This window comes from Podarcis liolepis (assembly GCF_965112155.1).
Source record: "Podarcis liolepis genome assembly, chromosome: 10".
Lineage (NCBI taxonomy): Eukaryota > Metazoa > Chordata > Lepidosauria > Squamata > Lacertidae > Podarcis > Podarcis liolepis.
The window spans coordinates 36,898,941-36,914,947 of NC_139562.1; the positions used below are offsets into that span (position 1 = coordinate 36,898,941).

At 41.9% G+C, this 16,007-nt stretch overlaps 1 protein-coding gene across 5 annotated transcripts in view; it reads left to right on the top strand.

Moving 5' to 3' along the window:
• Positions 1 to 16,007, top strand: part of LOC310687656 (uncharacterized protein) — a 223,301-nt gene that overhangs the window by 68,614 nt on the left and 138,680 nt on the right. For 4 of the 5 annotated variants that reach the window (XR_014516510.1, XM_083463053.1, XM_083463055.1 and 1 more), the window contains exon 3: positions 8,130 to 8,259. The exons of the other annotated variant lie outside the window; for it this stretch is intronic. Coding sequence is in view for 3 of the 4 variants with exons in the window: in XM_083463053.1 (XP_083319179.1) it covers positions 8,130 to 8,259 (130 nt within the window). In the remaining variant the exon portion in view is untranslated. The remainder of the gene's footprint in view (positions 1 to 8,129; positions 8,260 to 16,007) is intronic. 5 annotated transcript variants of the gene reach the window in all.

Consider the following 16,007-nt stretch of genomic DNA (forward strand, 5'->3'; position numbering starts at 1 on the left):
CTGGGGAAAAAAACATTTGCTTAAATTTGCATGAGAAGGTTAAATAGGGTAAAGATTAAGTGCTATGATCAAGACCTATTATTATTATTATTATTATTATTATTATTTTATTTTCTATACCGCTCTTCATCCAAAGACACCAGGGTGGTTCACAACAGTAAAAGACAAAATAAGAATACAAAATACATAATAACACAAAAACAAACCAATAACCTCCCCCCTCTAAAAAGCCATAGAATTTTAATCAGCTAAATGCCTGGTTAAAGAGAAATGTTTTAGCCTGATGTCTAAAGAAATGTAATGGAGTTTCCAGGTAAACCTCCTTGGGGAGAGCATTCTACAAACAGGGAGCCACTGGGGGAAAGGCTCATTCTTGTGTTGCCACCTTCTGGTGCCCTCTAAGGCCGGGGCTTCCAGATTGTGGTGTAGGGACCCTCATTTCATTCCAGTGGTCCATGACATGTCTGTGCAGAACACACAATTTGAATTCTGTAGGATTCGGTGGAATTCCGATTGTAACCCAATGAAATACAACATAAGGAATAAAAGAAGCAATAAAAATATATAGAGAAAGAATAGGTTGTGCAAAGGGAAACACTGGGGCTACAGAAATCTGTTGTTCAAGCAGTCATGAGAACCGTGTTGGTTTCCTTTGCCTTCTCTTGCGCAAGCCACCCCGCTAACACAAGTCATTCTGCAATCAGTACACTGCTAAGGGATTTAAACTTAGTGCTATGTTGAATTCTTCCCTGTGTTTCATGGTTGAATTTATTATTGCAATTTACTTTTTGGAGAAGCTACTTATACATCAATAAACAGATCTATGACTAGACATAAATAGTGCTCTCATAATTTATTTCCACAACTTCTACAAGCCACCAGGGCCCATAAAGAACTGCAGATTTAAACCAGATGGGACCATCCACCTCTCTCCTCCTTCCTGCTCTAATCTGAGTAGCACTGTCATTGCATAGTACAGCTGGGGATAAGTTGTCATCTTTTGCCGGCGTCAATACACTGATGCCTCATCACAAGACCTGCCTGCTGCCGCCTCTGCACGGCATTTCATTGGGTTTCACCATAAAGTTGTAGTGGATAAATAAGCTTTCTGAAAAGGTTTTGTTATATATATATATATATCTCACCAGCTGATTCTCTTTTCAATAAATACATCATTTTTACTTCTACATAGACAGCTTGGTGGGCGTCGTTTTCTTTATTCTGGTGGTGTTATCAAGCACTGGTGTATGCAGCAGTGCTGATAAGGAAAGAGAAATGTCACCCATGGGACCGTCAGGGATTATTGTTATTCACAATTGTATAATGAGACAGCCGATCACCTAGAACGGGAAAGTATTCTATTGTCCTGGCTGGGCAGTTGCTATTATTTCTCTACCAGGACACTGGCGCGGCGGATGCATCTGGCTTGGTGTGCGACAGATTGAAATTTCATTGTTCAAAGAAGTTCGACAGTGCTGACCAGGGGAGGTCTCTTGATGTAATTTCTTTGAGGAGGCAACTGAAAGGAGCAAAGATGTAGGGATATATGGAATGAATGAACTCAAAGAATCTGAGGCTCCCCCCCTTTTCTTTTTACAGGCAGAAGATAGAAAAGTCAGGTGTTTAGAGCGCAGTTCTTTCATGAGCCATAAGTATTGTGTAGCAAAATGCACCTTGAATTTTCGAGGTCCATTTTTTACCTTTATCTGAGGAACGTTTAATAAGGCCTCATCTCAGTGATTCCCCACCTACCCCTGCATTCATGAGAGGAAACTTAGTGTGGACACAGTTCTGGTTCTTTGTGCTCCAAATCCTACACTAATGGAGGGGAGTTATTGTTGACGTGGTGCTGCTCATGCTGGATGTGTTTTGTGTTGGCCACACAACATCTTCATCACTGATACGCCCGCCCATATGTTTGACTTGGATTCTCCCTTAACACAGAAAATCCAGTAAGTAAGCTGTGATACATCTCTAGCCACCATGGACATGAAAGATAGTTATTTTCCACTGGGTGGTTTGTCATGTGTATGGTGAGGTTTTAGTTGATTCTCTTTATCACAGGGTTGGGGAAGCCATCTGGCCCACAGGCCTAAATAGGTCAGTCAAGGGTCCTAATTGTGCCTGTGATGCCATTCAAAGCCGTATTAACCTCCCATATACCTGTCCCATATACCTGCCTCAGATATATGACAGGTAAGGACATCTTTCCAAAGGGAGAATTGGGATATTAAAGTGATTCTTTGCAAACATAGCTTGCTGGCAGTGCTGATCACAAACAAGAGGTTCCCAGAAACTACCTCCATCCCTCGTATATACCATTGCCAAATATCCTGAACTGGAACTCAGTAGTGATGACGATGATGATAAAAAACGAAAATGATAATTATTGTAACGTCATTTCAGATAAAAGTATTTAAGTGCAGATGATGCTTGTAGGCTTAAATTCTAAATAATTTTATTCATCTTTAAATCACAAAAAATAGCTGAAACATTTATCTTCCAAATGCTATATCATGACCAATAGTTATAGATGAAATAAAATAAAAAATTAAAAAATTGTCCTTTAGCACCTTAGAGACCAACTAAGTTTGTCCTTGGTATAAGCTTTTGTGTGCATGTACACTTCTTCACAAAAGCTTATACCAAGAACAAACTTAGTTGGTCTCTAAGGTGCTACTGCACAATTTTTATTTTTTTTTAAATATTTCGACTGTGTCAGACCAACACGGCTACCTATCTGAATAGTTACAGATTTCAGCAAATAAGTTTTGATTTCAAAGGAGATCTTTAGTTCCCTTTCCTTCCTTTACGCTTTTATGAAAAGAACCTTCTAAATAATTTTATTATTCATTTCATTTCTGTATTGCTTTATATTTTTAAAGGAAAAAAAATCAAAGCAGTTTGCAGTCTATATTAAAACATCAGCTGAAACAATCCAGAATAAAACATTACTGAAGAAAGTCAAATATAAACATTCAAAGCAGCATAATTAACAGGAAGCTAAAATATTATCTTAAAGATTTCAAAATAAAACATTACTAAAGGAAGTCAAATATAAAATGCACATTTAAAATAGCATAATTAACAAGAGAAGAAAGCATAGAACATATCTGCTGCTCCAATCCTGCCAATGATGGTTCATGGGAGGCAATGGTTGTGGAAGCTCAGGCTCAGTGACCTGGGTTTGCACTAAGAGTCAACCAAGATGGTCCATGGGCTCCCCAGTAGCCTAAGTTTTTGTAGCTGGAGTCAGTCAGGGCCTAGGCAGGCAAGGAAAGGCCTGCAAGGCAGGGAACAGTCTTCTGGCTCTCACAGCCAAGATGAGTTGTACTAAAACACTTGGGGTAAGAATCCTACCAGTTCCTGGAAGGAAACCTCTGTTTGATTTTACAGTGGCTGCCATTTATTCTAATTTTCAGCGCTCTCTCTGTGTGCGCTGCAGTTTTTAGATCACATCCGATAATACAGTGCAAATGGCTGATTGAAAAGAACTTAATGCAAGAAGCCCCTTTTCAGAAAGAGAATGCTTTAATGCTGGCTACAAAACAGAAACATGAGGAAAGTATCAGAGCCAGATAAGGCATCTTATCTGAGCATTGTTTTTTTGTTTCTACATTTTTAGAAACAAAAGGGGAAGTGGAAGGGAAAGATTACAATGACACACTTTGTTGAGTTTGGATGGAATAAGTAAACCACATGTTGAACTCAAACCATGTTTTAGCTGGTGAGTAGCTATTCCTAGCAACATTTGACTGGATAATTATGCAGTACTGTATACATGTCCTGAATAAGAAATAACTCTTCTTAATTATTATGAGAACTTTTCTGAGTTGCAATAACTCAAAAATGCCTATTAATGGATACCATACAGAGAAGCTTTGTCGTCTGCCTGAAACAACTGGCCTGAACTCTTGTGTAGATTATAATGGCATGATTATAAAATAGTTCCTGAAATGTTATGCAAAAGTTGTAATGAATAAGACCTTATATTTCTGGGTAGGTTAAGGGTAGTCAATGTAGTGCTCTTCAGATGTTGTGGACTACAATTCCCGTAATTCCTGACCATTGGCAGTTCTAGTTGGGACTGATGGAAGTTGTAGCCCAAAATTAACAGGCTACCTTTGAGGTTGGTGATAGGAAAAAAAGAAATCTTGGCAAAGTCAGATTGCAACACCTCCCTCTTTGTCTGGAACTATCAGTGTCATTTCAGCTAACTTTTGACTGTCCGTTGTCACCAGGAACACAAGGAGCAAAATCTGTTCTAGAATTTTAAATAGGAAGGCCAAGGCAGGGGCAGACTTTGGTAATCTTTTGTAACATGGTGCTCTGTGTGAGGCCAAAGTTTGGCTCTCCCAAATGGATTGTCTCAATAGTTTGCCCTCCTCTTCTTGGCGCCCTGTGCGGGGAGACTGCCTGCACTGCCCTAGATCCAGCGCTGCAAAAGGCTAGCAAGGTTAGACCTTGTGGTCAGAGATCATATGCTGTGAACAGAATGCTTGTTTCCCTCTCACTAGATCTCCCAGGGTGATCCAGTGAAGCTGATTGACAGAACACGCAGAAAAGACAAAAAGAAAGTACTGTTTTGTACAATGCCTGATTTATTTCTGGAATTTGCCATCAAAAGATGTGGTGAGGGCCAATAGCTCAGATGGTTTTAAAGGAGGGTTAGGAATGGCTAGAGCTCTCAGTGGCTACTAGTCATGGTGGCTTTATGCAGCCTTTCAGAGACAATGTACTACTGAGTACCAGTTGCTGTTGAGCAAAACAGGAAAAGGCTTTTGTCTCCATATTGGGCTTGGGAGCTTCCCAGAGACATCTGGATAGCCACTGTGGGGAAACAGGATGTTGCACCAGATTGCACTTTGGTCTGATCTAGCAGGGGCTCTTCTGTTCTGTACATTGTGCATAATTGACTGGAAGTGATGGAGACTCTGATGACCCCCATAACTGTTGGTTCCCTTGACTGTTATCAGACTTCTGCTTTTCCTGCTTATGTTGGAGAAAACTGTAGCAGAGAGAAAGCGATGATGTCACCCAAGTGCGCAATCGCCTTCTTTGGTATGGACACTTCTTCATTTTGTAATGTTTGCTGTATTACAAGGACTCATTTGCTATGCCTGCAGTTTCTCCCCAGAAGTTCTTTCTCCTGCTGAGAATGCAAAATAAGATTCTGTGTATTCATGCTCAGGGTTCGGCAGTCGAAGAATCCAAAGCCAGAGCACATGCTTTGAATGCAGAAGGCATCAGTTGCTTCTCCCCGGTGTCTCCAGTCAAAGGGCTCAGATTGCAGGTGATACAGTCCTCTGCCAGGAAGCCTGGAGACCTGCTGGTAGCCAGAGTGGTCTAGATAGGCTAGATCTGGGGCATCCAATATGGTGCCTTCCAGATGTTATAATACAACCCCCATCAACCTTGGTCTTTGGCCATGTTAGATGCAGCTGATGGGAGTTGTAGTTCAACAATGCCTGGAGTGCTCCACTCTGCTTACCTTGGATCTAGCCTAACAACATATGGAGAGTACTATACAGTGGTACCTCGGGTTAAGTACTTAATTCGTTCCGGAGGTCCGTTCTTAACCGGAAACTGTTCTTAACCTGAAGACCACTTTAGCTAATGGGGCTTCCTGCTGCCGCCGCACCGCTGGAGCACGATTTCTGTTCTTATCCTGAAGCAAAGTTCTTAACCTGAAGCACTATTTCTGGGTTAGCATATGTAACCCGAGGTACCACTGTATTGGTTACCAAAGGGATAGATGGACAAATAGTTTGACCTGGAATAAGATATTTTCTTAGGTTCCAGCTTGAATTAGAAAGAAGAAAAGAAACATAGTCAGTATAAAAATAAACACATTCCAACAGTCCATTTCCAGACCAAATCAATATTACAACCTGTTTAACAAATAGCTTCTAGATAATGTGCCTGTAACAAAAAGCTAGTGCTTCCCCTCTTCTTAACTCTGTGTTGATGCCCAGAGACACTGTCTTCAGTCATATACCATACAGCCAGCCAACACATAGGCCCTGAGGTTTGTGCCTGGGGCACAAGGAACAGTCTGGCAGGAGGAAAAAGGGGGATCTCCTTCAATTTATATATTTTCCAGCTATTTTGACTTGTGACACCTGAGATGCATTATTTATTTGTCTTTTTAAAAAAATCTGTGTACCACATAACTTCTCAGTTATGCTATAACTCATTTAAGAGGAGGTGCATGAGAATCATATTGTCAAACCCAGGTGTTTAGTGGATTTAAGGACTGTCCTAGGCACAAGAAACCCTCATAACTCTGTAGCAGGCCCAGCGAATGAGTAAGTGGGCTTCATGGCAGTTACCCCTGTATAAATAACAAGCTGAATACCTTTCAGCATTTTCCCTGCAAGACACAGCTGGTAGTGTATGCCTGACTCATCACAGTAACTTATTTTGCCAGGAATCAATAAAAGCCTTCCAGAAAATTCATTTTTTTAAAGAAATGTGCCTTCCTTCTTAGTTTTGCTATACTGTGGCGTCATACACCAATTTATATTTGATGAAACGCTTGTTGATTATTACTTGCTTGCCTTTTGTGTGGCGGTTTCTCCTCCCCACTGTCCTCATTAAAAACCTTGCCTTGTTTCTGGGTGTATTTACTTATGAATGGAGCAATTGAACTTCCAAGCACCTCTCTACCCATGCCTGGTGGATAGGGGAAAGGGAATTACAATTCCCAATGAGCAATATGATGGTATATATGCTCATGACAAGAACTGCATATACGTACCAAACATTACAGGTACGGTCAGAAAACAGACAAGCTACTTCTAAACATTGCACCAAGATGATTCTGAATAGAGCCAGCATAAGGAGATTTTGCCCGTCTCTGTTTTGTGTCCCATCTTGCTGCATCTTGGACTAGCACATTTCCTGGACTGGACCTGACTTTGTTTCTACTTTCAAGGTCTTTGGGGGATTTGGACTAGCATAATTTCATGTATAATGTGCTGTTTAAAGGAAGATCAGTAGGGCCATTCATAAATTATCATGTCCTGAAGAAGCATATTCATTAGAAAGATTTAATTTTTAGCTCTCCGAACTAAAAATCAGGTCAGATAACACCGAAGTCATCCATACAGTAATCTTAAAAACTGGCATTCTGCATTTACAGGCACAACATTCATTAAATTAGATTCTGAATATTGAAAATTCTCTGCCTGATTCAAATGAACTCAACTGTACTGTAGGTGGATAAGATAAACTACAGGAAGGCTTTCAATGTGGCTAAAGGGGACGTAATTAACTGATATATGTAACTTGCAACGTGACTCTCATGTGGCCCAGAGCACTGAAGACTCACATAAAACTTGCATGATCCTATTAATGTTCTAATGAGAGTGTACCATAATAGCATAGTCAGCAGTGGGGGAATTAAAAGGACAGGGTGCCATTAAGCAGAATATGCGCTTTATAGAGAAGTTTAGTAAAAAAACAAAAAAAGCCTTCAAAACGAATTAACCGTGTTTTTATTACCCTACTCTATATCTATCAGATTAAACTATTTGCTTTTCCCCATCTGGAACTGATAAAGAATGAAAAAGTGGCACTGAGGATTTACTCAAATTCACGGTCTTAAAGTCACCAGGGATTTCTACACGGATTTCACTGCCCGTGATCTAGAATCCCAAGTGTGCGCGCACAAGGTGTCAATAGCCAGCTATGACAGAGTTTTGTGATCATATACATTTCTTTCCTTTTGTCATCTGGCTCTGGGGAAGCTCCAGTTGCACATGTGCAGGCTGCTTTATTGGCTCATAGCCAATGGCTTCTTTTTTTAAAAAAAAGAATAAACCAACACCGCCTTTGTTCTTTCTCCAGAACAAATGCTGCTACTCTTTCTTAATTTTCTGCCTACCTCAGTATTCAAATTTAGTTCTGTATTTTCTTACTGCTCATGGAACCACAAAGCCTATCGAGTTCTGCTGACTTCTGCATTCTGAATAATTTCCAACTATACCATGATGAGAATCAGTGTGTCATGGTGGTTAGAACGCTGCGTTTTGAAGCGAGAAATCCAGCTTTGCCATGAAGAAATCATGCTTGGCCATGGAGCTCACATGGTTGGTCTTGGGTAAATCTCACTGCCTTTGTTGCAAGACTCTTGTGGAGATACAATATACAATGTGGTGGTGGCGACGACGACGACCTCTGGAGCATTCAAGGACCCACTGTGACCAACTGGCTACACATTTTGATTCTTCTTCTTTGGCGATCACTCGTAGCCAAGTAAGATTGTCTTCCATAAACATGGTTTTAACAATGAGTCCGTAAGTGACTGTGGAGGCCAGTTCTGGACCCACACGTCCTTCCACAGTGGGGACATTGGTTACCATGCGGGAGCTGATCACGGTGTGGATTTGCCAAGTGTGCCTTCCTCCTAGCACGTTTCTCCCTTGCGTCCTGATTTCGAGTGTCTTCAAAGCCCATGACACCTTTGGTAAAGGCTGTTCTCCAACTGGAGCACTCATCTGGAATTGCAATAACTGTAGATCCTCATGTACCAATTGAGGTGAGTCCAAAGTTGAGCATCTTGAGTTAAGGTCACTCCAACTTTATAATCAAAATGTGATAACAAGTGGTACACATTTTGATTATAAAGTTGGAGTGACCTTGACTCAAGATGCTCAACTTTGGACTCACCTCAGTTGGTACAACATGAGAATCTACAGTTACTGCAATTCCAGATGATGCATCCAGTGCCATAGCAATGTGTTGTGGGATAGGCTTCAGTTTATGCAGTCAGCAGGTGTGGATAAGGTGTTGGTAGCGATACACCTGCACACATGCCTTTTCATCCTGGCTTATTAAATGGAGCAGAGGGAGTTTGACTGTTTGGGTCCAGAGCATGGTTCATGGTGTGAGAAGGTGGATATTAAATAGCCTTGAATGCTATTTTTAATATCTATATGAAGCCGCTGAGAGTGTGATACGGGCAAGTTGCCACCAGCATTTTCTTTTTAAATTACAAACTGATGAGGAAAAAGGGCAAAATAAATTTACGATTGGGGAAAAAAAGAAACGGAGAGAAATCTAAACTGGGATTCACCCACCCCTGTTAGCAGCACACATACATAAATTAAAAATCACTCAGTCAGTCACTCAGAATGCATATTGGGACTTGAACGATCAGTTTCAGAAAGGGAGGAACTTTCAAACTTGAAAGACCCTGAGAGACACAGATCAAAAGCTTCAAATTGTTGGGTTTTTTTGAAGCAAGCTTTTGCTTCACATGCTGCTTTAAAGGCAAACATGGACATAAAAATGAGTTGCTTACATTGCCGATAAGCAAACAGAGATATGGGGTGGATGAGGCTATTTTTGCTTAGAGTTAAATAAGGCTTCGCAGCTGTCCACGGGACAAACATTATTATTATGATAATTTTATATTCACATGTCTTACATGATTGACTTCCCCCAGTTTCCCAGTGAAAAGAAGGTTGACAGGTAATTTCTTTAGGAGTGCTTCTAATTACTCCCCCACAAAGCAGAACTTCTGTGTGAGGGTTTTTTTTAAAAAAAACACACATTTGCCTTTGTGAAAGTCAGATTCATGAAGAAGTATATAAAAAGGTGTCTTGGAAAGGAAGGGAATAACGGCTGTTCATAATGAATATAGAAAATTGCCACTACTTTCATAGCTGTTGCTGGATTTGATGAGGCCCTTGACCGCCTCCTTCCCAGGTAGGGATAGCAGCACCAGAGGAGCCAGCACAGCTGCCCATAGCTCAGGTGGCACCATCAGTGGTAGAGGAACGACTCTGATGGGTAGGTACCCCGGGTGAAAGTAGCTCAGCTCTTCTCCTCACGTGATAGGTGAGCTAACAGCCTGGCAGTAGCAAAAAGGTGAGGGCAGCATACAAGTGAAACATTGGTGCTGGTCCCCAGCATTTTGTCCACCCCCATTGCCTCTAGGGACCCCACATAGTTACCCCGTAGGGGCTTTACGATGGGGTCACTTGGGAGGAAATTAAAATGCCAGCTGTCGCCAGCAGCAGATGCCAGCTACACTGGCTTCTTTAAAAACATTGCTGCTGTTGGTTCCTTTCTTTCTCAAGGTAGACAGAAGTGAAATGAGGCAGAGTAGTGAACCCCCCAAGGGGGTGGGGGACACTGGCAAGTGCCCAGTGGTACCAACTCTTCATTGGGTGTGATCACTTCCCCAACTAATTTCAAGTTCATCAGATGTCCCCCCCCCCCCGGCTACTTGCAGAAAGAAGTTCTGCTTCCTTAAATTGAGTATGTGTGTTTTGAAAATCGTTGGATTATAATTTTAATTTTTAGCCCATTTTCGAGCCTATCGTTTCCCACATGCTTAGCCCCAACCCTGGGACTGGACTGTGTCTCAGCACACCAAATGTTTTGAATGAACTGGGACATGGGCATTTGCAGACTCCACCCCACATTCCACTTTAAAGACATGGGTGGATCACTAGCAGACATGTTAAATGCTCTATGTGCTAGTGGTTGAACCCAGGCTTCCTTCATATCAGACCTCTGGCAGAGGAGCAAGAAGGGCTGGTTGTGCCCCACTGCCCTTGGTCACTTGGCAACCCTAGGAGGGAGTTGACTGAGGCAGCTGACCTCCACCTCCCTAATGGTTGCTTATTGCCAGGTTGGAACCTGTTTGGAAATACTACATTAAAAAAAACCCCAAACCCATGCCTGCATTAATTTACCTCTTTTCATTTAGGCTCCATGGGAGACTTTGATCTTGTACCTGAACCACCAGCTAATTAAGGGATGGATTCTGCTTTCCCTGCTGGTACACATTATTTTGCACGGAGAATGGGGCAGTTGAATCCACAGTGCTAATGGTTTGTCAAATAGGGGATTTACGATTCAGAATTGGTGCATAGATAAGCTGCTTATGAGTGGGCTACATCAGGGGTGGACTTTGGTCATATGGGACTCTGAGCAAGGACAAAATTTGCCCCACCATATCTCTTATTTTCATGCCCTCCTCCCTCTCGCCTTCTGTTCTATGCATCCTCTCAAGTGCACCACATCAAAGTTGTGGCATATTTTGTGCCCCCTCATCTTGGCATTCTGGGCAGAGGAACCGTCCTCAGTGCCCTAAATCCAGCTCTGCCTCTGGCTCCGACTCCATACCCTTCAAATAAACAATATCACAGTTTTGAACTTCATTCTCTCTCAGTTTGATGGTGATAAATAGTTCCTTTAACAGCTCCCTTTCCCAAGAATATTGCTTCAGCATCTTTCTCTACTTCCCATTTGACTCACGGTACTTAGCCATTGTCTTTGCTTGCCATCCTGTTACTGGACTCAACCAGAGGTCAGTCATCTTGTGTTGCCTGCATCTCTGTTGGAAGGGTGTTCTGCACTATGAGACATGTTTATTACATTTATATCCCACCTTTGCTCCAAGGAACTTAAGAGTAGTGTACATGGTTGTCGTCTTCCCTATTTTATCCTCACAAAAACTCAGCGAGGCTAAGAGACAGGTCACCCTGTGAGCTTCATAGCTGAAGAAGGGAATGGAACCCTGGTCTCCTAGTCTGGCATTCTAACCATGACACCATACTCTCTTTGTGAAAGAGTGGTATGTATATACTTTTATAGAGAAAGAAATATTGATTTAGAGGTCTTGAATAACAAACTGATTTCCGCAAAAGGTGGAGCTTTTTGTGATAAGGCAAGTGATGGGGGGAACGTGCTGGAAAGTGTAGGGTAAAACTTGCTTTGATGCATCAACTCATCTCTTGCTTTGATGCATCAACTCATCTCCCGAATACATTGGGGTGAGTGTTAAATAAGTAGGCTGCCTGGAGGTCACCTCACCCATAGGGATGGCTTAACCTCTGTCTTCTACACACTGGTAGCCTCTAGGTTAGATTACTGCAACATATTATACATGGGGCTGCCTCTAAGGACAGTTTGGAGACTTTACCTGGTGCAGAATTCAGCAGTGAGTCTGCTCACCAGGGCGAGATGGTTTGTGCATATGACACCAATTCTGGCCCGACTGTACTAGCAATCATAATCTGAGGCCCTTCTTCGTGTTGCCACCTCTACGAGAGGTCCAGAGGGTGACAACACGAGAATGAGCCTTTTCTGTGGTGGCTCCATTTGTGGAATGCTCACTCCAGGGAGGCTAGTCTGGCACCTTCATTACATATATTTAGGAGCCAGGCAAAAACATTCCTCTTCTTCCAGGCCTTTGGCTAATTAAGAATCTATAGCAGGCATAGGCAACCTTTGGCCCTCCAGATGTTTTGGACTACAGTTTCCATCATCCCTGACCACTGGTCCTGTTAGGGATCATGGGAGTTGTAGGCCAAAACATCTGGAGGGCCACAGGTTGCCTATGCCTGATCTATAGCCTTTTAAACTGTGTTGGGAGGAGAGTGTTAATGTTTTCACCCATTATTATGGAATTATTTTTGTGTTTCTATATTGTAAACCACCCTGTTATCTTTAGATGAAAGGTAGCATGGAAATAATAATAATAATAATAATAATAATAATAATAATAATAATAATAATAAATATCTCTCTTTAAACACACACACCAATGCCAGTTGTCTAGGCTTTGTGAAGGAATATCTGTTTTGTATATTTAAAAGTTCAGAATAAAATGAGAGTTCTCAGCATAAGGAAGAGGTTTCTATTACATTCTCCGCTAAACTTCTTTTCTCCTCATATTTCCTCCTTCTCTTTTTCTTTTTGGTTTGGTTTGGCCAGGATACATGTTGCCAATAGTTTGATGTTTTGATCTTGTTTGAGCTAGATTTACCAGATGATACAGGGAAGTTATATGTTATTAGAGAAGGTTATTATTAAGTTACAACATGCAGAGCATGGAACACTTCGCTCATTAATTACTAGATTTATGTCTTATGAAACTGTCAGGCCATCACATATGGCACGATTCTCCTGTTTTTACCATATAGATCAGTTTAATGAGCGTTTCCCAGAGTTGCAGCCGTGGTAGGAATATAAAGAACAGATTCTCGACCCATACATGTTTAAAGGAACAATTCATATGCAAAGCATTGGGTTTTGAAAGTGGCCCTCAACCTGGAATAACAAATCTGCTGGAAAAGAAAAAGAAGGGGTGGAAGTGAGGGAGGGAGGGAAGGAAGGGAGGAAGGAGGCAGGCAGGCAAATGAACACAGTACCAGGGGTTTGCCCTGCCCTGCCCACAATTTTTACCAACTCCAGTGAGGCTTAGTTGTTTTGGTTTTTTATATATAAAATAGTTCTTGGTGTATCTCTTGTGATTTATTAGCAGCTTTGAGAGTTCTAGTTAACAAAGTGGTATGGAAATCCACTAAATATATAAATAAATCTACATAATCACTGATTGGCTAGGATTACATATTGAAGAAGTTAGCAACCTTTAAGAAATCTGTGGCCAGGGGTGGATGTCATGGAGGTAGGGGCTTCTGGCTTCCTTGAGATTGTGTTTTTCACTGCAAAAAGACTCACAGGGGGGGAAATCAGCATAGTGCTAGTGTCTTGTGGTCCCAGGCCTGGGAACTGTGTGGAAACTATTAGTCATGAACAACTCTCTTAAAACGAGATGCACTCACATGCACTCATATTAATCTATATGCAGTTGATATTAGAGATCTGTGGGGTGAAATCCTTTTAGCTCGAGGATGTGGATGTCAGTGGAGCACATTAGACACTGCTTCCCACAGAAGCTGCATGCTAACAGTGTACAGAAAGAGCCATCATACTTATGAAACTACATCATGAGGCCCCCCCTATAAGGGTTGTCAGTCTCCCCTTCCGTGGAGCTGTGCTCAGTAAGAGAAAGTGGTAGTCTTGAAGGTTGGTAGTAGTTGGACTGTGTCTGGTGTATAGCTCACGTTTTGATCACGATGCAGTTATAGGTTTGCTGTGTAACCTTAAAAAATGCATTGCTGGCTACCTGCCTCCCTGCCTAGGATGGTCATTTAAAAAATAATGAGCTCCTGGAGCAATCTTCTTTATTCATCATCAGAATCTCCATGTCAAGTCTTTGTCCCATACTGAAAAGAAGTTTCAACCGTTTTAGAGGGTTCTGTGAAATTCCTTGATGTTGGGAGAGATTGAGGGCACAAGGAGAAGGGGACGACAGAGGACAAGATGGTAGGACAGTGTTCTCGAAGCTACCATAGCATGAGTTTGACCAAACTGCGGGAGGCAGTGGAAGACAGGAGTGCCTGGCGTGCTCTGGTCCATGGCGTCATGAAGAGTCGGACACGACTAAACAACAACAACAACAACAACAACAACAACAACATGAAATTCTAATGCTTAACAGCTGTCAAAAGTGGACAGCATCTACATTCATCCAGCCTACCCATAGATAGCCTAAAACTACTGAAGCCCTGTTAATTTCTGTGGCAGACTCGGCTCGAAAAGTCCACCTGGGATATAACATTAATGTGAATAAAAGATTTCCACCTGTTCTAATGTTTGTGGAAGGTTTTTGTGTATGTGTTTGTAAGTTCAAATTAAAAACTCCATCCCATTGACTAGCGAGTGGACGTAACACACAAACTTCCATCCCCTGCAGCAATTTATGATACCAGCTATCTCTGCAATTCTATTTTGACTACTTTGCCAAATTTCCAAGTGAAGAAATCTCACAAAATGCATTCCCCGAGGTGGGTCCACTGAAACATAAGCTCCTGATTTTAGAAAGTAGAGTGGTATCCTTGCATATCTCAAGGTTGCAAAGCTGTCAAAGTGGGTCTCCAGGCATTTTTATGACCTATTTATTCCTCATATATCCTGGTGGATTTATTTTTCTAACACAAATGCGTGTGAGCAATCAACTTTACAACAGCAGCAAAACTCTGATTGTCAAGCAGCCTGTGAAATCAAATATGCAACAGTGATTAAATTTTCTTCAGGAATGTATAACATCTCATTCTCTGAACGTCAAAGAATAAAAGTGTATCCCTTGGTTACTTCACATCTGGTGACTGGCAGCTGAATATGTGAACTGACTTTACTCATTTGAGGTGAAATGAAAGTTTTGTCTGCTGGGTTTTATCTGTGGCTACTCGCCTACTCACCTGTGGAGGTTATCACCTAATCTTCCAATGCCAAGTGAACATGCATATGCTAAGAACCACCCTGTAGCTCAGGGATGGGGGACCTGTGGTCCTCCCAAACATTGGACTCCAACTCCCACCAGTCCTAATCAACATGACCAATGGTCCAACAACATCCAAAGGGCCATGGGTTGTGGCTGTACTTGGGGTGTCTTGTGTGTTTAGGAGTGGGCTGCCATGATCAGTCACCACCACTTAAGGGCAACTGAGAGGGAAAATGGACTCACATATATAGCAGCAGGTGTCACTGAGTTGGAGGCAGGAGAGAAATGGGCCACATCATAATGGGGAGATGGCTTTGTTGAGGGTCTGCACTATGTGTTCCAATATCTAATGGGACAGTTCACACAGGTCTTAGGACATGACAGTGGTACCTTGGGTTACGAACTTAATTTGTTCCAGAGGTCCATTCTTAACCCGAAACTATTCTTAACCTGAAACTATTCTTAACCTGAGGCACGCTTTCGCAAATGGGGCCTTTTGCTGCCACTGCGCACTGGCGCACGATTTCCATTCTCATCCTGGGGCAAAGTTCTCAACCTGAGGTACTACTTCCGGGTTAGCGGAGTTTGTAAGCTGAAGTGTTTGTAATCTGAAGCATTTGTAACCCAAGGTACCACTGTACTGCTCAACCCCTGCGATCCCAGCCTTCCTTCCCTCTATTATCATGGCTAACCTGGCAGCTGTTGATAAGCTCTGTCTTATCATTTGCTTCTCAATAATAGCAGCCTCTAGTGGAGTTTACCATGACCATACTTCCTGCACACTTGATTGGCCTGGCTTTACCCTGAAACTTCCATAGGCAGCAACTACTGTATATAAATTTTATTGCTTAAACGTTTTGATGTTTGCTACCCTAGGCTCCTTTGGAAGAAAGGGCAGGACATAAATATTATTATTATT